We start from the raw sequence: 23,136 nt of genomic DNA on the forward strand, positions 1-23,136 counted from the left end.
TATCAAATTTTTAACCATAACCACATTCTTTCTCGCAAACCTATTATACAGGGTGAAAAGAATCAATGGGCCCTGGAGGGTAACTACCTTAAATCCTTTAGCTAGCTAATTGTACTGAAAGGAAACAAATTACTTTATTTTTAACCGACTTCAATAAAGGAGAAGGTTATCAATTCAGTTGTACTTTTTTATGTTTGTTACCTCAGAACTCCGTCATTTATTAAACGATTAGAATTTTTTTTGCGTTCGTCTAAGAATGTCTTCAATGAGGGCTGTCGCGTATGAATTTTCCACTAGAGGCGCTAGTGTAGCGTGAGGTCTCCGAAATGTCAAATCTCATAGTTTTTGGGTGAGCTACGCGGGTTTATTTATAATTAGAATAATTTTGTGAATATTTTGCAATATCTGAAATTAATTATGGCAAATATACGTTCCGGGGCAATGAATGTCTGTGTTTTGAGACAGTTTTGTCTTTCGGAATCCTTTGTCCTCCCTTTTTTCCGAACAAAACGGGGACTATGCAACACTGTGGCATGCTCGATATTTATATGGTACGGTTTTAAGGTGTATTAAATATGATTTTAATCTAAACTTTGTTTTCACGCCCGCAATAACAGACCTTGAAAGCCATACTTAAAAACCTCACGCAACAGTGCGCCATCTAGTGAGACAAAAAACGATAGCCCTCATTATAAATAAACCCGCGTAGCTCATCCTTTTTGGGATTTGACATTTCGGAGACCTCACGCTACACTAGCGCCTCTAGCGGCGAATTCATACGCAATAGCCCTCATTGATTCGTAGAATAAAATAACGAGTTTTAATTTTTTAATTTTTAGTTAGTTCGATTCCCGGGTGAGACAAGGGAAGTTTAGAAGATCTTTGAATTCAGTTTTGTTCAATTTTAAAAATAAACTAAGTAATGTTTCCTTTCAGTACAATTAGCTAACTAAAGGATTTTATTATGATTGGGTTTTGGAGTCATTTTGATTTTTTTATTTCAACTCCATTTGTTACTTCTGACAACTGACTTTTTGGTTGACGACCGGATGGCCGACTGGTTAGAGAACCTGACTACGAACGACTAACTCAGGAATACGATCACGATTATCGTAATATTTTTTTTATTGCCACGAAATACACCAATTTTATACCACGTCTCTTTAAAAATAGCAGTGTTTGGCGTTGGTCGCCTCTTAAGGTCCCGGGTTCGAATCCCGGCCGGGGCAGATATTTGTATGAATAATACGAATGTTTGTTCTCGGGTCTTGGATGTTTAATATGTATGTATTTACCTATATAAGTATTTTTATCCGTTGCCTAGTGTCCATAGTACAAGGGGTACGTATTATAATGTATAAATTTAAAATACATATTGGTTGAAATACATACAGTTGAAATACCGAAAATAATAAAATATAACGCATCAAAATACATAAAGTTATTTGACATAAGTTCTAAACGCATAAGCTTGAAATGCATAGTGGTCAAAATATATAATGGTGACAACGCATAATGGTTCTTAGTCATATGGCACAAAATGCATATTTTCATAATGTATACGCTCAAAAATCTATACAGAATGTTTTCTATAATGGTTGAAATACATACTAGACACTGAATTTTACTAAACTCGCTTCGCTCGCTCGGCTCTATCGTGCTTGTTTTGGTCATAGTTGAACCTAACACGCTCCTCCTTGCTACGCTCGTCGTCGCACGTAAAGTTACTATTGAATTAATGATCAGACTTTAGTTTGCAAGGTCTTGTTAGACAATACCGATTACGATCAGTCGGTATCTTATAGGTTAGGTTAGGTTAGGGTTTTGTCCAGGCGCGAAGCGCCTTAACTACCCTGAATAGGAGCTCCTCTCCGTCGACTTGTCTTACAATCCTTAATTTTTAGAATTTAAAATGTAAATACAACGTAAGTAGATTGGAGACGATGATGAACCTAGGCATTATTATAGTATGTATTTTGACCATTATGAAAAACGTACTATAGGAATTTTAATTGTTATTTCTTTCAACTATTATATATTCTGATTGTATATATTCTGAACATATACATTGTTTGTTTGTTTGTTTGTTTATACTCTTTATTGTACAAAAAGGAAAAACAAAAAGGTTACATAAATAAAAGTTGTGTTAAGTACAAAGGCGGACTTATCCCTGCAGGGATCTCTGCCAGTCAACCTTTGAGTGGTAGAGGAGCAATCCAAAAAACAAGGATCGACAAATAGAGCAAAACATTTGAACAAATATAAATGCATATATAAACCTCAAATACCTAACTATATACAATAAATATATAACACATATATAAAACATTAATATATTTATAACTAAATATAAAATAAAATACATAAATACACACATTTACATACAATACATAAATAATACAAGTATAAAGGATAATTACTTATTAAATAATCAAGGAACTATAGTGTGAGCCACATCTTCTTCAATGTCTCTCTGAATGAGTATACGGAGGAAGATTGTGAACTTAGTCATTTTAATTGTATGTATTTCGACCAGTATGAAAAACGTACTTTATGAATTTTGATTAATATTTATTTTAACCATTATATTTTTCAATTTTCGGTATTTCAACTGTATATATTTTAACCGATATGTATTTTAAAATTATACATTATAATACGTACCCAGTACAAGCTTTGCTTGGTTTGGGAAGTGTCCCATGATATTTATTTATTTTATTTATTTACTTTTACAAAACTAATACGAAAAATAAAACCGGCCAAGAGCGTTTCGGACACGCCCAAGATAGGGTTCCGTAGCCATTACGAAAAAAATCAAGTAATATTATGTGCGCTATTAACACAATTAAAACACTTACTACAGTCTTAAAATTTATTACCAGAAAAAGAGCGTATCTTCACGGCACTATTACGTCCTTTTCTTGAGAAGCACAGTTTTTCGGCAATAACTCAAAAACGGCATATCCGATCATGTTGAAACCAATTTTCGTTTTAAGTATTTATTAAGTGTTACCTTTCCATATTTTTTGCATATTTTTTGGACAAACGGTCAGAGGGGGGGGGCACAATTTTTGCTACTTTAGGAGCGATTATTTCCGGAAATCTTCACTTAATCAAAAAAGTTTTTGAAAAACCTTACTATCTTTTCAAAAGAGCTGTCGAACTATGTGCCACACGTTGATGCGAGTTAAAAATTTTTTTTTTTTTTTTAGTTTCTGTTACGTGTATGGAGCGCACTTGTAATTTAACTACAAAACTAAATAGCGGCTTTGACAAAACATCTGTACTCCAAATTTCATTGATAGACGAACTTGACGAAACTATAAGGGTTCCGTTTTTGCCATTTTGGCTCCGGAATCCTAAAAACCAGCTGTCGCTATATATAACGGCCAAGAGCGTGTCGGACACGCCCGAAATAGGGTTCCGTAGCCATTACGAAAAAATTAAGTACTATTTTTTTAAGACTTTCGTATTTTATACGGAATATTCCAAGCTTAGGTATATTTTTATACCGGCTGCTATTTACTCTTAAACTACCTACTAATAATTCTCAAGAAAACTTTACCGTTATAGTTTTCCTTGTAAGTTTGATATACTTACTACCATCCTGATTTTTTTAAATTTTTCCACTCACCGGTTTAGATTTAAGAGGGGAAGGGGGGGGGCTCGATTTTAATGAAAATTTTGCACTTTAAAGTTGAACATTTTGCAAACAAATCGCTGAATCGAAAAATCGTTTTAAAATACCTATCCAACGGTACTCCACACTACAAGGTTGGATGTGAAAAAAAAAACACCCCCACAGCGGCGTCTTTAGCTCATGTAGCGCCCGTGTGCAATTATAACTTTAGTGCCATCTAGCGCGGTCAAAATGAATTGATACAAAATGCCGCATTCGGCGCCCCTAACACCGTAAAGTAAAGGTAAAGACGCCTCCCCACTTTTACATTTATGGGAGGTACTCTAAAAAAAATTTGTCGGCATTTATTGTACCATTTGTCGGCATAGTTTACATATATATTCGTGCAAAATAACAGCTTTCTAGCATTGATAGTCCCTCAGAAAAGCCGCAGACGGACAAACACACATGGCAAAACTATAAGGGTTCCGTTTTTGACGTTTTGGCTACGGAACCCTAAAAAGTAGGCTGAAATGTGTGGTGCATGGGAGAAATTTGTGTCTAGACTCCTGTCCTGGTGTAGGGGTATGGCACGCAGCACGGAATGCTGTGGACCTGGGTTCGATTACCAGCGCTGGTCTCTTTTTCTGGGTTTTTTCTGTGCATCCATGTTTCATTTTGTATTTTCGGAAAAAGGATTTAAGTTAGTTGCCCTCCAGGGCCCATTGATTCCTTCCACTCTGTATATATTTAAACACTGGCCTAGGTGTAACAACTTAGTACTTATCACGCCCGTGATATGGAAATTAACATTTGTTTTTAATACTTCATTTGCAGACAACTATACTCTTATTATTTACGTCTTTGCCACTTTCTGTGGAACGAGGTGTCTGTAAAACGCAATCAATGATCAGATTAGCAACGAGGAAAAACGTGTAATGAGATGCCAGGACAATTGAAATTGCACGTTGAAGAATGCAATCAGATCAGAATCTTGTCAACCATACTGGTGGAATTGTTGTTATCAGTCACAGTACAAGTGTTTTGTTTAAGATATAGATTGTATTATCACATACGTCATGTCTGATTTGATAATATAATTAAAACCCATTTACATTGCTTAATTGTCCAGTAACTTCTTAGCTGCTCACCAACATCATAAGACAAACCCAACAACGCAAAACGGAATCCAACATGTTTCGAATTATTTTTCTTGCGCTTATAGCGTGTTGCATGGCGCGACCTCCGCTGGATTTTGAAGTTAACAACGTGATCGTCGTGCCACCCAATTGTTCCGCTGGCCAACAGCTAATCAATGGCCAATGCCGCGATATATGGAGGGACACCCCTGCGGATGGATTAGCTATCGGTGTGACGGCCGCTCCTTTGAACCTTATCACAGTTCCAACGAATTGTTCTCCTGGTCAACAACTGATTAATGGGCAGTGCCGTGATATATGGAGGTTATCAGGCCTGCCATTTAAAGACCCTGCACAAGCAGTTACTGCAGCTCCGTTGAACGTGATTACGGTGCCAACCAACTGTCCCGATGGTCAGCAACTGATTAATGGCCAGTGCCGTGATGTATGGAGGTTATCAGGCCTGCCATTTGAAGACCCTGCACAAGCAGTTACTGCAGCTCCGTTGAACGTGATTACGGTGCCAACCAACTGTCCCGATGGTCAGCAACTGATTAATGGCCAGTGCCGTGATTTATGGAGGTTATCAGGCCTGCCGTTTGAAGACCCTGCGCAAGCAGTTACTGCAGCTCCGTTAAATGTGATTACGGTGCCAACCAACTGTCCCGATGGTCAGCAACTGATTAATGGCCAGTGCCGTGATGTATGGAGGTTATCAGGCCTGCCGTTTGAAGACCCTGCACAAGCAGTTACTGCAGCTCCGTTGAACATGATTACGGTGCCAACCAACTGTCCCGACGGTCAGCAACTGATTAATGGCCAGTGCCGTGATGTATGGAGGTTATCGGGCCTGCCGTTTGAAGACCCTGCACAAGCAGTTACTGCAGCTCCGTTGAACGTGATTACGGTGCCAACCAACTGTCCCGATGGTCAGCAACTGATTAATGGCCAGTGCCGTGATGTATGGAGGTTATCAGGCCTGCCGTTTGTTGACCCTGCACAAGCAGTTACTGCAGCTCCGTTAAACGTGATTACGGTGCCAACCAACTGTCCCGATGGTCAGCAACTGATTAACGGTGAGTGCCGTGATGTATGGAGGTTACCTAGTGAAAATAAGTCGATACAAGTAGTAACTGCAGCTCCGTTTAATGTGATTACTGTGCCAACCAACTGTCCTGATGGTCAACAATTGATTAATGGAGAATGCCGTGATGTATGGAGGTTACCAGTTTTACCGCTTAGAGACCCCGTACAAGTAGCAACTGCGGCTCCATTTAACGTGATAACCGTGCCTACGAACTGTCCTCCAAGTCAACAACTCATCAATGGCCAATGTCGGGACGTATGGATAAAGGATAATTTAAAGTAAGTACTACCTACCATAGTTAACTAGAAGATACCAATTTAATCGGTTTCAGACTTTTTTAACGAAAAAAATATCAGGTCAACTAACCAGGACAATCCGCACCTCTAGGCTTACCTACTGTAACTAGCGCCACAGAATAAGTAATAGTACAAGTACTAGTGTGTGTTAAATAACACAGCAGTACTTGACATTTCAACTATTTACGAACATACCAAGATATCCATGTGCTGATAAATACTTAAGTATAATTTCTATGTAGGTATTTGCTCCTTCATGCTAGTAAGTAGAGGTAGGTAAAACGTGCTTAAGCCAAGTAGAAACTTAGGTATCTTACAAAATATAAGTACGTAGTAATTGACGTCATTGTAAAGAGGCTTTTGAATAATTTTCCTTTAGTTTATAAGAACGTACCTAGCAAGTTATAAACTGATTGCGAAGTAGACAAGTAAAGGTAAGAATACAACATGAATGGATATAGGTAGATCTATTATGTGATCAATCAATTGTTTTTATCTTCATTACCGATCTTTTTCGCGAAATTTAAATTGAAAATTTAATCTTCTGTGTGAATTTTTGAATTATATAAACACATTGTTTCTAATTAACTGCATCAAATAAAATAATGTTCTTTTGCAAGCTTTTAATGTCGATGACGACGGCGTGTTCCATACGCGTAGCGCAATTAAAGTTTTAAAATACTAGGTATAAGTAAGTAGGTATCTAAATAGAAATATTTTTTCAGGTCTTCGCTTTACCTGACCAGAATCATCGAGGCTCTTAAACAACTTTCTGCTAATGAAAACGTACAAGCGGTGGAAACCGCTACAGAGGCCATGAAAGTTGACGATGTCGTGCCGAAGAACGTCATCTCCGTGCCAAACCAGTGCCCCGCTGGTTACAAACCAGACGCTCTTGGAGTGTGCCGCGAAATATTCTCCGCCTAAAGTCTCCAAAGCTTAATAAGTACATTGTAACCTACTAAAAATATCCCAATTATAATAAACTTTATACAATCCAAAAACTATGCTGTATCACTAACTCATAAATAACTGTAAATTATTCGTTTGTTACCTATCCGTTAAATTCAAGTGGGCTACAAAGTTTAAGATATTTTTTATCCCGGAAAATTGTATTGTTCTCGAGGGAAACAAATAAACGAATTTTTCGCAGACGGAGTCGCGGGCTAAAACAGCGGGATAAAAGGCCGTAGGTATCTGTAAAAATTCAGTGTTAACAACGCCCTACTTCTAAATAAACTAAAAGAATTTCCTTGCTCACCCACGACTTTACGATAGCTAAGTTTATGCAAAATATGTGTGTTCATGCAGCTATTCCACCTCCACACTGTAAGAACACACACAAATCACACAAACCCATCTACCACCACCACCACACCACACTGACGCGTTTCGAACTCAACCAGAGCTCATCTTCAGAGTAACACAACCGTACACCATGCTACCAGTTGTTAGACTAACAAACCACAACCACCGTTTTAATTTGTCACTACTCGTAACTCCCCAAGTACCCACAAATATTTTATCAAACAAAACAAAACTACCCACAAATTATTTATAAATTTTAACCGTCCTTCAAAACTACCTTGATTTTTATTTATTTACTGTGAAGGCATGTTTTATTAACTACCGTTGCTGAAATTAGATCCAAGCCGTAGCAAGGGAGATGAAACTGAATTTACCTGCTCATTAATAATAGACCCCATACTGTTGTATCTAATTATCTCCATGCATTCTAAAACATCGAGACGAAACTCCTTGCCACAATAATGTAACACTTCATACGAATCTGAGTCCCATAAAGAATGATTTAATTCTAACAGATGTTTGGCAAAATTCGATTTATCAGGATGCTCATTCCTATATGCCGAAACATGCTCTTTAAATGTAGCATTAAAACTGCGACCTGTCTGACCAACATATACTTTACTGCAGTCATTACAAGTGAGCTTGTAAGTATACACCCGATCTATTTACCCCTACTTCTTCCCTTCTGGACTGATGAAGAAGACCGTAGATGGCCAATGGAACTCGTCCCAGCTCAGTAATGCTCGCGCGTCTATAAACGATCATGATTACTAAACCTAGATAAGCGACTAAGAAGAAGCTTTAAGTTAATGATTTTATCGAACTGATCTGATGCTGAAGCCGGAAGGTCGGCAACGGAACTCTGTTATAAAACAACGTAACTAAGCCGTGTTTGCGGGCTTAATGGAATCGTTGTGAGATGTACTTTGGCTACAAATCACTAAAAAGTGAGAAATAAAGAATTTTTTTAACAAAAAAGTAAAACCAGCTCCAAAAATATAAAAAAATAACAAAAAATGGAACCGACTAGCTCGAAGTCGGTAACTCAGCACGACCCAGCAGGAGTGATTGAAATGAAACCCATAGTATGTGTGAGGTAGACGACTATTGTTCCACCACAAAAATTTTTTCAAGAGTTTTGTTTGTAGTCGGTTCCATTTTTTGTTATTTTTTTGTTATATACTGCTACAGGACCCCTTAAAATTGATTTTTTTTATTATTTGGTGCTGTTTCGGCAATACACTGTATAAATTTCAGCTTTCTATCTCATACGGTTCTTGAAATACCTACAGTGCCTAGTGATTAGCAAATAGATAGACAGACGGATAGTGAAAAGTTTGTCACCCTGAGGCTATGGAACTCTAACAATTAGAGAGGTCCTTAATTCCAATTAGCAGTAGTGCCAGTAGTGCTCCATGCTCCATGCTAGCCTAGGCTTATGGATTATGATTATAAAGCTTTATCGGAAATACTAACTTCCATTCACGACTAAAAAATTCTCACTGTACCTAATTATACTTAAGTAAGTCCTATTGACCGGTCTGAGTGGAGAGCCTTGGGGGAGGCCTATGTCCAGCAGTGGACGTCTTTCGGCTGACATGATGAAGTCCTATTGGCTAATTAATTGTCTGATATCCGACTGGAGGGGGTGGGGTGCAGATTTGAGCGGTGAGGTGAGCCCGTGGTATTGGTTGCGGCCGCTGCCTTCACAGTAGGACATGAGGACATTAGAGCGAACGTGAGCCGCTTCAGAGGCTACGAGGAGTAGATCTTCATAAACAATGATAATATGAAGTCCACCTGGTGGGAGGCCTGCTGCTACTGCTATGAATAATAATGAGGCCTGCCAACGCTTCGTCTTCCGGTTCGTGGTCGCCACTCGAAGACTTTTCTCCCCCAACAGTTATCTGTTCTTCGAGCGGTGACCGCCCATTGCCACCTCAACTTCTCTTTAACAATTCTAGATTCTATTGTGCAAAGAAACTCCGAGCGTAGCTCTCTTCATCGCTCGGTGCCACAGACTACTAAGAGATCCTAACGTATCTCGGTGCGTCGCTAAATTTTTTTACATGACGTGTACACGTCATACTAGTTTGGGAAAGCTTTCATGCTTTCATATACTAACTGCATGGAGTTGTATCCAAAAATAAACCTAACTCACTTCTCCCACTCCGGTTGCCTAACAAAAATGTTCACTCCACGCCACTGATACCAATATTGAACATTTGCCGCATATTTAGTAGGTGCGGAACCTTACACTGCGCGTGGTCCGACACGCATTTGGCTTTTACTTTTACGAAGTAGGTACTATATGTATAGGGACGACCCGCGCGAACTGTAGATATTACTGTTTTGATTATCAGTAATGTGTCTCAGGAAAGACTGAGAGATTATTTTTGTATTAGGTAGGTATGTCACAGATAACGGCCAAGCTCTTCGCACTATTTTATCTAAAACAAAACAAAAACTGACATTTATGACCGGAAATAAGGTACCTAGGTAGTAGGTAAGATTATGTAAGCAATGTAGGTATGTAAGTAACTATATCTAGTAACTGTACCTACGTGCTATTTACTCGTACCTAAAATTATATATCTGCCTGTGTAACAAGTGTTTAGCAACTACGACGCAAGTCAAATACTTATTTAAGTATTTTCGTACTTTTGTTGAGTAAATTGTGAAAAAGTAACTACTTGTAAGTACTTATACATATGCGGTGTTTGAGGAAAATAGAGAATCAAGGTCCTGGTTGTTTTCGTAAGCCACATAACGTTCTAACAAAAAAACTTTTATTAGCATTTTCTTATCCTACTAATATTATAAATGTGAAAGTTTGTGAGTGAGTGAGTGAGTGAGTGAGTGAGTATGTTTGTTACTTTTCACGCTTAAACGGCTGGACGGATTTGGATAAAATTTGGCGGAAAGTTAGTTTATAACCTGGATTAAAACATAGAATACTTTTTATCCCGATATTCCCACGGGATAGGGATAAAATCTCGAAATAACAACCGCTAGGCGTAGAGTCATGAAATTTGGTATGTAGGTAGTTGGACGTCTGGAATAAAACATAGGTGACTTTTTGACCCGATATTCCCACGGAATACCTAGGGATAAAATCTTGAAATAACAACCGCTGGGCTTTGAGCCATGAAATTTAGTATGTAGGTAGCTGGACCTCTGGAATAACACATAGGCTACTTTTTATTCCGATATTCCCACGGGATAGAGATAAAACTCGAAATAACAACCGCTGGGTTTAGCGTCATGAAATTGGTATGTAGGTAGTTGAATGTCTGAAATAACACATAGGCAATTTTTGAATCGATATTCCCACGGGATACCTAGGGATAAAATCTTGAAATAACAACCGCTGGGCTTAGAGCCATGAAATTTAGTGTGTAGGTAGCTGAACCTCTGAAATAACACATAGGCTACTATTTATTCCGGTATTCCCACGGGATAGGGATAAAATCTCGAAATAATAACCGCTGGGCTTAGAGTCATGAAATTTGGTATGTAGGTAACTGGACATCTGAAATAACACTTAAGTGACTTTTTGACCCGATATTCTTACGGATAACTAGGGATAAAATCTCGAAATAACAACCACTGGGTTTAGAGCCATGAAATTTGGTATGTAGGTAGCTGGACCTCTGGAATAACACATAAGCTACTATTTATTCCGATATTCCCACGGATAGGGATAAAATCTCGAAATAATAACCGCTGGGCTTAGAGTCATGAAATTTGGTATGTAGGTAACTGGACATCTAGAATAACACTTAAGTGACTTTTTGACCCGATATTCCCACGGGATAACTAGGGATAAAATCTCGAAATAACAACCACTGGGCTTAGAGCCACGAAATTTGGTATGTAGGTAGCTGGACCTCTGGAATAACACATAGGCTACTTTTATCCCGATATTTCCACGGGATAGTTTTGTAACTAAGGGGGGGGGTTATTATTATTTTGTATTTTTTTCTTTAATTGTATACTTACTATAGTTTTTAAGTATTTTATTTGTACTTATTTTATTTTCTGCCAAGCTTCTTGCGGCGCATTCTTCTTGGCAATGATGGTCTTTCCGAAAGTGCTGGTATTTAAAAAAATGACGTGTAAAAGTGCCCATTGCGGCCTATTTACTGAATAAATGATATGAATTTGAATTTGGATAGGGAAAAATTTTGAAATTGTAGCACTGGGTTTAGAGTCTTGAATTTTGTACAGTTATTCGCAACACAACCTCAATGAAGACCATGATATAAATTTGGAAATTTCCAGGGGAATTTTGTAAAATCCCGAAAATTTCAATTGCAACTACCAGACCGAATAGTTTACGCGTGCGAAGCCGCGGGTAAAAGCTAGTGCATAATATATTATGCTTAACAATAACTTGGTTAAATAAATCGATCGATCGATAGGTGTAGAATAGTGTAGATTTATCAGCACCATTGTGTTTTGTCTATACCCAAATGAAGTTCCCTCACCATACCCAAGCGCTCCATCGACACAGTGGGGGGAGGCTCCAATAGAGAGATGTCTATCCAGGCAGGTGTTATGCCTGGGGACCGAAGTCCCACATTGGTGACCCCGACAATGAACGAAAAACGCAACCTTCGAAGACATCCAAGACGAAGACGCAGTCTCACAGCAGGCCAGACTAACCACACCGTGCACCACTAGCATGTTGTAACTACATAGGTGGGCATTTTTTTTTCAAAGTGCTACCAACAGATTTTATAAGAGTTTTTTCGTTTTATAAATAATCAGTGACTATTAGGTAACTGAACTATTTTTATTAGTCCTGGGTACCTTTATTAGGCAATAGTTTTGTAAAATGTGCAGGAATTTAAGAAATATTCTGTTTTTTAATCTTTTAACGATATTAAATCATACGAAGGTATAAATAGGTAAATTTATTTTATATTTCCTTACAAATGTAGTAAATTATCATAATTATTGATGTTTACCAGGAAATATTCACAAATTTGAAAGAACAGACATATATTTGATCCATTCCGTTACCTAATGGCAAAAACGTCTCACTATTTTCTCTACCACTTCAAAACTACGAAGTTTATAAGACGCATTGTTTTTATCCAAAAACCTGAACTAATTAATTATCTATTGCACATATAAAATAAGAACACTTCTTCATTTTCGATGAGATAAAAAATATATATATTGTGTTTTAAAAATGGACAGTAACGAAAAGGATGGTAACGAAATCATAAGGCTGCGGTTATAAAGGTCATTTATAAACAAGTTTATACATCTAGGTTGGCAAAGTGAACAGTCAGATTATATTATAAGGCTAGTGTTTAAATATATACCACAAGTAGCTATAATCCATAAATTATAAAGAGATACGTATAAGTAGTATGGGAAAGAAAGATGCAAAATAAAAAACTAAAACATTAAATACCAAAATTGTTTCATAATGAATAATATTGTGTTTACGCTTATAATCGGTGATCGGCGTTTTGGTTGTCACTACTATTTCCTCCAGTAGAAATTTTTTGCAAAAATAGCAGTAACCCCATAAAAAATTAAACTGATGGAAACGTGCAAAAAGAATATTATTAAGTATGGTGTATCAGTAAAACACATGGTTTTTAATTTCGTATTTAACTGGATCATTTTTAATCCTTTCCCTGTATTGTTTTTGTTTTTCAGCAGCTGTTAAAGGAGCCATTCCTATAACAAATTGTACTTCTTTAATTGAAATAAAACTTTTCCAGATATTTTCATCTCATTATTGAATGGATGAACATAACGTGTATGTAAAGTTAGGTACTCAGAAAGGTACTTAATAAAGTTAAAAGGTTTTTTTACAAAAATAATTTGAAATTGTATAAATTTAAAAAATAAACTTAATACAATTGTAGTCGCGGCTTTATGTTTCCCTTTCGTTACTTTTTTATGTTCCCCTTATACGTGACTATAAATGTAGTAACGGAAAGTAAGTAACGAAACAAACACTGCAGTTTAAATACGATTAGGAACACATTTGACTTCTAAATACGAAGGTTTTCAAATGAAATCTTATTGTCAAATAAATAATGATCAAGTTATTTGAATTACGCCAAAGATAACCATATTCATTCCTTCATATTCTTGTAACGGAGAAGGGAGAAAGTTTCTGGACCACCACACAACACGCTACTCTCTCGCGATTTTAGTAGAAACTGATCGTTTTGACAAACCGTACTGTATTGCTACAGGAAAAATGGTGTTGCTAGATCAAAATAAACGTGTGATTCGGCCAATAAAAATTCGCCGATGTGTAATATCTTGGTAACGGATAGGGGGATATTCCCCTTTTCTCGATTTCTCGGACACGTTAAATTATAGGTATTTCTACATTTTGTACTTTAAAGCAATGACAACAAGGTCCTGTTTAGAAAATAAGGTTTTTGCACTACCCACTACAAATGTTGCCATACGTGAGATCTTTTTTTTACTAGTTCAAACTGATGTTTGAAGTTTGACTTTTAGGTATGGACACGGTCAAATCGGGGATCTCCAAACACAAATTCTAAGAAAAACTAGTAAATTGAACATTAATTGATGATTGTATTGATATCATTAAAAACATAAATAGTTAATTTATCTAATAAATAATCTTAAACCAAAAAATTTCAAGTATACACGATTTAATAGGATGAAAAAGTCACTGGACAGGTCAAAAAGCCAAGGTACAAAAAAAAAAAAAAATGCCCAGGTACATATGCCTGGTGTCTACAGTGTGACCACCTCAACTCAACGCAGCTCAACGCAGCTCACACCACCCAGCTCAACACAGCTCAGCACAGCTCATCGCGGCTCACGCATCTCAACGCAACTCAACTCAACGCTCGCCAACAAGGCTCCGAGCAACACACTCAAGCAACTGGCACATGACGCACAGACTGCACCGCATTCCACGCCGACCTCCGGCAATTATACATTCTGTACAGAATAAGTAATAGTCCGGTCTAGAAAGGGGGCTGATGTAGCGACTCCTAGCGCCATCTAGTGAACAACGATAGAAACTCCGACCATGTTCTACATCGCGCTATCGAAGTTTCGCAACGCGGTCGCATATATACATATTACCTATACAAGTTCCGACGCTCTTCCTTAAGACTTCGGTCACCAAGCATAACACCTGCCTGAAGAGAGATCTCTCTCTCTATTGGAGCCTCCCTCCTCAACACCTATGTTGTATGTGCCGTAAGTGGTGGCGCATTACCCTTTAGGCCAGTGTTTGTTAAATGATATCCAATTTATCTGAGACTAGTTTTTTTACCCGCAGCTTCGCACGCGTAAACTATTCGATCTGGTAGTTACAATTGAAATTCCGGGATTTTAAGAAAATCCCGTGGGAAACACCAAAATTTATATCGTAATCATCATTGACGTGTCGTGTTAAAAACAACTATCCCGTGGGAATATTGGAATAAAAGAAGCCTAAGTAATGTGGTTATTTCAGACATCCAGCTATCCACATACCTAATTTCATGACTCTAAGCCCAGCGGCTGTTTTTTCCACCTTTCATCCCTATCCCGTGGAAATATCGGGATAAAATGTAGCTTATGTGTTATTCCAGATGTCCAGCTATCTACGTACCTAATTTCATCCAAATCCGTCCAGCCAATTTTAGCGTGAAGGAGTAACAAACAAACAAACACACACACACAAACTTTTGCATTTACAATATAAAGTAAACTTTCGCATTAGAAGCCGTGGTGGCCGAGTGGTTTGACCTATAAATGGCCTCTCAAGCAGAGGATCGCGGGTTCAAGCCCCGGCTCGCACTCCTGTTTTTCTTCTTTCGTTTCTTTCTTTAAATTTACCGCGAGCTCTACGGTGAAAGAAAACATCGTGAGGAAACCTGCACAAACCTGCGAAGCAATTCAACGGTGTGTGTGAAGTTCCCAATCCGCACAGCCCGCGTGGGAACTACTGCCCAAGCCCTCTCATTCTGAGAGGAGGCCTGTGCCCAGCAGTGGGACGTATATAGGCTGGGATGATGAAACTTTCGCATTTATAATTATAATATTATAATATTCACCTATAATAAGTAGGATTAGTAGGATAGTCAGTCACCTGCTTATAGATCTAGTGAATAATGTTTTTTCATCGTATCAAGATACCAAATACGAACTTTTCCGTATTCATTCCTACTTCTGTTCTGTACAAAAACAGTGATAATAAAAATCACAAAAGGTTTACGAACACTTCTTATGCATATCTACAAATCTGCAACGGGAGTGCCGAAAACGCCGATGGACCTCTAATTTAGCTTTCCCTGGATGCCACTGACGCCTATTTCTGCAAAAGCGTCGGCATCGCAGCAAAGTACGTAATCTGGCGCGCGGCAATGAATGGGTTAAAGAGCTGTACAGACTGCAATGCAGGATAATGGTGTATTTACGGCGAGGGCGTAAATTGAATCCAGAATGTAGCGAAGGATTCTACAATAGAATCCTGAGCGTAGCGAGGGATTCTAAAGTAGAATCCTAAGCGTAATGAGGGATTCAAGTGTTAGCGCCCAAGATGAAAATAATTTTGCTCCCGAGTGGCTCATACAACTTTTCACATCGAGCATTAATAAACTTGAAAAAAAAAATTCTAAATATTACCTATTAAAGAACAACCAGCATAGAAAATGGCGTGGCTTTACAATTATCAACTTCAAAAAATGGCATTTGCAATAAAACACTTAGAAAAGCCTTGAACAGAAAAGTTGCACTTTGCTCCCTCTCGCCAGGGAGGAAAAGTTACTTTTCTGAAGGAGAGGTGTGAAAAGAGTATTGTACCCACTAGCTTTTACCCGTGACTTCGTGCGCGTAGACAACATAAGTAATACATATATTGTTTTTTTTTTAATGGAAGGTGATGTAACAGTTTTTTTTTTCTAAAAACCTAATTGACCTACCTACAACAAAAGTACTATACAACAAATTTCTATCCCGCGGGAATTTTTCATTTTCCCGGAAAAAGTATCCTATTCCTATGTCAATCAGGAATACTGTAACTTACTTTTGGTGAAAGAACTTTTAAAATCAGACCCGAAGTTGAATTCACCTATTTCTATCCTGCTGGAATTTTGTAATTTCCCGAAGAAAAAGTAGCCTTTATCATTTGGGGATAGCCACATCACATAATATGTAAGTTTTTTTTTAAATCAGCTCCGTAATTGAATTGATTTATTTCTATCCCGAGTGAATTTTGCATTATCCCGGATAAAAAGTAACCTATGTCAATCAAGGATAGTGTAGCTTACTAACGGTGAAAGAATTTTCAAAATCGGCTCAATAGTTTCAGCGATTCGACTACAAACAAAGAAACGAAAAAAGTTTAAGATTGGTTTTTCGGAATCTTTTTGTATTTATTATTTCAATTCCAAATTTTTTGTTACTTTTACGGTCATCCCGCAAAATCTATAGCATCTATATTTCAGTTTGTATTTTCGATATAGAAAAAAGTTTAGATATTTCTCTATCCCGTGGGAATTTCGAAAAATTCTTCCTTAGTGCACCTCTATAACACTCGAGGTACACGTATGCCAAATTTCAAGTCTAGCCCCTCTAGCACCAGTATTTTAGGCTGTGCGTTGTCTGTCTGTCAGTCAGTCACGGTACTGTTTTATAGGTATAGATAGAGACCCACCCTAAGGCAGCCAAAGAATAATAACTTAGCTGAGATTATTATTATTAGTTACTAGCTTTTACCCGCGCTTCGCACGCGTACTATTCGGTCTGGTAGTTGCAATTGAAATTTCGGGATTTTACAAAATTCCCCGGAAATCCAAAATTTATATCGTGGTCTTCATTGAGGTTGTGTTGTGAATAACTGTACAAAATTCAAGACTCTAAACCCAGTGCTAAAATTTCAAAATTTTTCCTTATCCAAATTCAAATTCAAATCATTTATTCAGTAAATAGGCGGCAATGGGCACTTTTACACGTCAGTTTTTAAAATACCAGCGCTTTCGGAAAGACAATCATTGCCAAGAAGAATGCGCCGCAAGAAACTTGGCAGAAAATGATTACTTGAGAAATAATTACAAATAAAATACTTAAAAACTACAGTAAGCATACAATTAAAGAAAAAATTACAAAATAATAATAATAATAATACACGGATGTATGGGGTCCCTTAGTTACATATTCATTTATTTCGGGCCAAGTTGCCCGAAATAAATGAATTTATTATTATTATTATTAGTTACAAAACTATCCCGAGGAAATATCGGAATAAAAAGTAGCCTATGTGTTATTCCAGAGGTCCAGCTACCTACATACTAAATTTCATGGCTCTAAGCCCAGTAGTTGTTATTTCGAGATTTTATCCCTAGTTATCCCGTGGGAATATCGGGTCAAAAAGTCACTTAAGTGTTATTCCAGATGTCCAGTTACCTACATACCAAAATTCATGACTCTAAGCCCAGCGGTCGTTATTTCGAGATTTTATCCCTATCCGTGGAATATCGGAATAAAAAGTAGCCTATGTGTTATTCCAAAGGTCAGCTACCTACATACTAAATTTCATGGCTCAAAGCCAGCGGTTGTTATTTCAAGATTTTATCCCTAGGTATCCCGTGGGAATATCGGGTCAAAAAGTCGTCTATGTTTTATTCCGACGTCCAACTACCTACATACCAATTTCATGACTCTAAGCCTAGCGGTTGTTATTTCAAGATTTTATCCCTATCCGTGGGAATATCGGGATAAAAAGTATCCTATGTTTTAATCCAGGTTATAAACTATCTTTCGCCAAATTTCATCCAAATCCGTCCAGCCGTTTAAGCGTGAAAAAGTAACAAACATACTCACTCACTCACAAACTTTCACATTTATAATATTAGTAGGATTCTATTCAAATTCAAAGAGAGAAAGCTGCCAGCATCATAGATACCTTTCAAGGGGACTAATTTAAATTTTTTTTTTTTGTTTTATGTGTTTTAAGATTAGGATAGTTGTATGTAAACAGATATAATTTAATTCATGCATCGTTTAACTTTTCAATAAATTACAAGCAAGATCTCCAATTGGAACACATCTGTCACGTATGTACTTACGTCAATTGACATGACATGACATACTCGAAATGTCATGTCGGAAGTGACTGACTGAGTTGCGATAAAATGCCAACCCAACAACCACTTTTCTTAACTTTAAAACAATTGTGACTTTGTTTTAAAAGATAATAATTTCATTAAGGGGAAAATCTTGCTACACAGCATGTGTTCAAGTTCAACAGCAACTGATGATGCCCCGAAACTTGAATGAGTCATGGTGTGGATGATGAATGTTGTGGCTTACTTTTACTGCTAATTGTTGTAATACTCGAAATGTCGGAAGTAAAAGGGACGAAGGCTTTAGAGTTGTGGTGTAAACGCTTGATCAAAGACTGTCCCAATGTACAGATAGATAATATGACCACATCTTGGAGAAATGGCATAGCTTTCTGTGCACTAGTTCACCACTTCAGGCCAGATTTGATGTAAGTAGAATTTCACTTAACTTTCATTGATCTTTTGCTGTTACTTAGTTTAACGCGTATTATCTCTTATTTTCAGTGATGTAGCAACATTAAAACCCGAAAAATATCTATGAAACAATCAGCGAGCATTTAGTATTGCAGAAAAGCACTTGGGTATTCCAGCATTGTTGGACCCAGAGGACATGGTAGAGAATGAAGTGCCAGACAGGTTATCAGTTCTTACATACTTGTCTCAGTTTTATCAAAGACTAGGACACACAGGTATATGAATAAATTTAACTTTCTATGTAGGTACTGTATGATGATAATATCTTTGATTTATGGAATAGTTTATCTTTACAACTTTTCAGTGAACACAAAAGTTTCTGAAAGTGAGTCTAAGAATGCTCCAGAGTCATCTTCATCATCTACTTTGATGGTTGGTATTAGTTATAAACAATCTTTAGTTAATTGTCTCGTCATGTTTGCTGCACTTTGTTATTCTCCTTAAAATCTTTTTTAGTCTTAATTGTTTCAAGTTATTGGGCTATTTTTGTTTATGTTCATATAATCTTTTGGATTACATTTTTCTAAGCTGTCAGTCAACATGTGAATGCTAATAAACTTTAAGATCCTAGGAATTATTATTTTACTGAAGAAAGTCTATTGGTTCTATGCACTGTTGAGGTTGTAGATAGTTATGAGTTTTGCTTAAAAATTAAAAGGCTTTAAAGAAATATCTTTAGTTCTTCAAAATCTTCCGTTACCACTTGAGTATGATTGTGTCTGCATTCTTAAATCTATGCTTTATTATATTTTCACTTATAGGCACCAATCAAATTTGGAAAGACAGGTCTAGACAAGTGTGCTGCATGCGGCCTGCCTGTTTACCTCGCACAGCGTCTCATTGTCTCGCACAAGCTCTATCATAGACGATGTTTCCGTTGCTCCAAGTGCTCAGGCCACTTGAACCCAAGAATTTTAAGTTATTGAAGGATCTGAATTTTGTTGTGATAGTTGCAAAAATGAAAAGGCAATGCCTAAATTTCTTAATAATAATGACCAAATAGGAATGTTAGCATTTGATGAGGACTTGTCTAAGACAAAATCAGAGCTCCACAATGAAGAGCCAATTATTCCGAAACAAAAATCAAGACCTCAATCAATTTTAGGTGAGTAACTATCAAAAACTTTTCTTATCTCTTTTAACTATTCCTTGAGTACTTACTAGCTTTTGTGTTTGTCATATTCTTGTTATAACCTTGCATAGATGAAAATAATGGTTTATCATAGTGCATTTGATTACTACTAAGTTTTAATAATGAAATATATCTTCTTGTCATGGCATAAAATAGAACTTGGAACAGAATTAATAAGAGCAGTAGCACATTAGTAATATAGTTTTGGTTTTGTTTCACTTTATATTTGGTTTTGTATTACTTTATATTATCAGGATTTGACATGAGATCTCTAGATTTTGTGACTGCTCTGGATTCCAGCCGGATTTTGGGAAATCTCGGTGAATCTCAGAATTTTTAGAATTTTCAATAAAATAGAGGTTTTTTACATCTTTTTACTAAGGGGATTCCATGCCCCAAATGACCTTCGATCTGAATTCCTTAGTTTTCTAATGTTTTTTGTACCTTATTATATTAACAACAATGGCTTTAAGCAATACAGTATCCCATATTTACTTCAAAGTTCATTGTCTTTGAGATATTTGGCATCAAAGTTGAACAACTTTAGGCCAAAAAACTGGTTTTCTGGCCATAAATTTTGTGTTAACTAGTTTCAAATGAAAACCCTCGACACGTTTTTAGAGATGTCAAAGACTAACCCAAATATGTAGATTTCGTATATGTTAGATCTTTCACATCAATAGAGATACGAAATAAGTGTATTTTAGACAATGATTAATAAAAATCATACAAAATTAAGTATTATTTTTTCCAAAATCCGGTAGACAAAAATGGAGATAAAAGATTGGAGAACCAATGGCTGTTTGACTTATAATTCTATCTGTAGTGCAAAAGGAGGAGATACAATTCAAAACTTGACAAAGATCAATGAAAACCCCGGGTAGCCCCTTAAGTAACAAAACCAACAAACCAACTTAAGTAACAGTACATATAGAGACTATCAAAAAAAACAATTTTGGTCATGTTGTGACCTATGTGAACTACATGACCCCTGAGATCACATTGATATCAATATCAATAATAAATAATGTGACCTTTTAATTGTAAAAATAATTTACGTTGGAGAAAAAATTCTGATACTGCAACAAATTCTCAGGATTTTTTGATGGAAAACAGGGTTGTTCTCTGGACTTTTGAATTTTTCATCTGGTAACCCTACTTGTAGGTAGACACAGATTTGGATCCTATTCAACAAAATTACAGGAGTATTTTGTATAATTTAACCCGTCACGCGTCCTAGAGACTACATTAGTCCCTAACTTTTTTGTGCGGGAAATGCCCTAGAGACTACCGGTAGTCTACCAGTAGTCTCTAGGACATTTCCCCACAAAAAGTTAGGGACTAATGTAGTCTCTAGGACGCGTGACAGGTTAATAAAACTTAGATCTCACTTGACTTGTACTATGTTATATATTGTAGCCTTGTGAAATAGGATGCACCATTCAGGGTTGTCTTAGACCAAGCAGGAATCAGTGGACACACAAAGTTTGGATTAAGTAAAGAAAATTTAACTAAAATAGATATAAAAAAATGCTTTAGCTCATCATAAAAAAGGCAAAGGGGCACACCTTTTTTGGTAAAGACAAACTGAATCTACTAATGAGGTAATTAACTAAAAAATCCAAAAAAATGCACTATTGTAGAAGTCTATTTTAACATGACAATGTAACAATCGAGACAGTATTATTTGTTGTACAGTACTAACACCACTTTTAGATGTTCCAACAAAACGGAATTATGGATGCACTTTATGAGGTATTATTTACACATTATTCATAGACACAATTTGCATCAATGAACACCATTAAGCTAATGATTATTGAGAGTCAGTTTTTTTATATAGTTTGTGTAATTGAGTGATTGTTACCCACACTAGTATTTTTCTAACTAGGCATTTGAACATGTTCTATCATTAACTATTTTTACAACTTTTATAGTCTGAAAAATCATAGCATTTGGAGTGGATATTCAAGTACAGGTTTTCTTTGGTTTTAACTATGACTTATGTATGACCAATAGTAAAAATAGCCAAATTAATTTGTCATTTATTACAGAGAAAATAAACATGTTTGAAAAAGGTGCAGAAAAAGGAGTCAATTTAGAAGACAAATTAGCAACTATGTCAATAACAGATAATGTAGATAGTAAAAATAAAGAATCTAGTGTTTTACATAATACCAATAGGTCACAAACTCCATCAATGGACAAAATAGAAATAAATTCGGACAGTGTTGATACGAAAGAAAGCACAAATTTATTACAGCGAAGCCCAGAAAAATTGTATAAGACCAATATTAACAAATTTAATTTCTTACAAACTCAGTTAACTGGACATACTGAAGATATTAAAGATATCTGTGATAATGTCAACGTTAATGCAAGTTCAAAGGAGAAAGATGTATCTTTTGACAGTGAAAAACCAGCAACTGACACTGTTTCTGAAGAAAATTCAGATTCATTTGGAGTTATGCATAAATCACCGAGTCAATCTGAGAGTAACATGACCGATGATGTTAGATTAGCAACTAGCCAAACCAATACAGAAACTCAAATCGATTGCCCTCCATTATCGACATCTGAATCAAGTATTATTGAACCACAAATAGCTATAAGTGTCCCTCCGCGGAAGAAAAAAAATCTGGTGCAAAGCAGAAAATCAGAATCAGATAATAAGGCAAATATAAAGCAGAAAGTTGACACAAAATTTTACCCCGACCATTTAAATCCATTTTCGGATGATGAAGAGGTATGTATACAAATTAAAATTTATAAATGCCCCTGGGTTGACAAATTGGCCGCAATACCTAGCTCGTATCATTTCAGGACGATGCCACCAAAGAGGTTACGGAACATGTCAGTACCAATCCATTTGGTAGCAGTGACGAGGAGGATGACGACGTGCCGCCGATTCAGCCGCCCCCAAAGTACCACCAGAAAACACCTCCACGCCCGTGTACGTAATTTAAAAACTGAAAAAAATGGAAGTTGATGAGTTGAAAAGAGTTGTAGTTG

General features: G+C 36.7%; 1 protein-coding gene and 1 pseudogene across 1 annotated transcript; both read left to right on the forward strand.

The window, feature by feature from the left end:
* The first annotated feature begins 4,735 nt into the window (after window positions 1-4,735).
* Window positions 4,736-7,148, forward strand: LOC141427802 (uncharacterized). The gene is made up of 2 exons (XM_074087388.1): window positions 4,736-6,123; window positions 6,867-7,148. Exons 1-2 carry the CDS (start codon window positions 4,814-4,816, stop codon window positions 7,066-7,068), a joined length of 1,512 nt encoding a protein of 503 aa, XP_073943489.1. The 5' UTR covers window positions 4,736-4,813; the 3' UTR covers window positions 7,069-7,148.
* Window positions 7,149-18,794: 11,646 nt separating this feature from the next.
* Window positions 18,795-23,085, forward strand: LOC141427722 (uncharacterized; annotated as a pseudogene).
* Window positions 23,086-23,136: the final 51 nt, after the last annotated feature.

Source organism: Choristoneura fumiferana, chromosome 5, assembly GCF_025370935.1.
Source record: "Choristoneura fumiferana chromosome 5, NRCan_CFum_1, whole genome shotgun sequence".
Lineage (NCBI taxonomy): Eukaryota > Metazoa > Arthropoda > Insecta > Lepidoptera > Tortricidae > Choristoneura > Choristoneura fumiferana.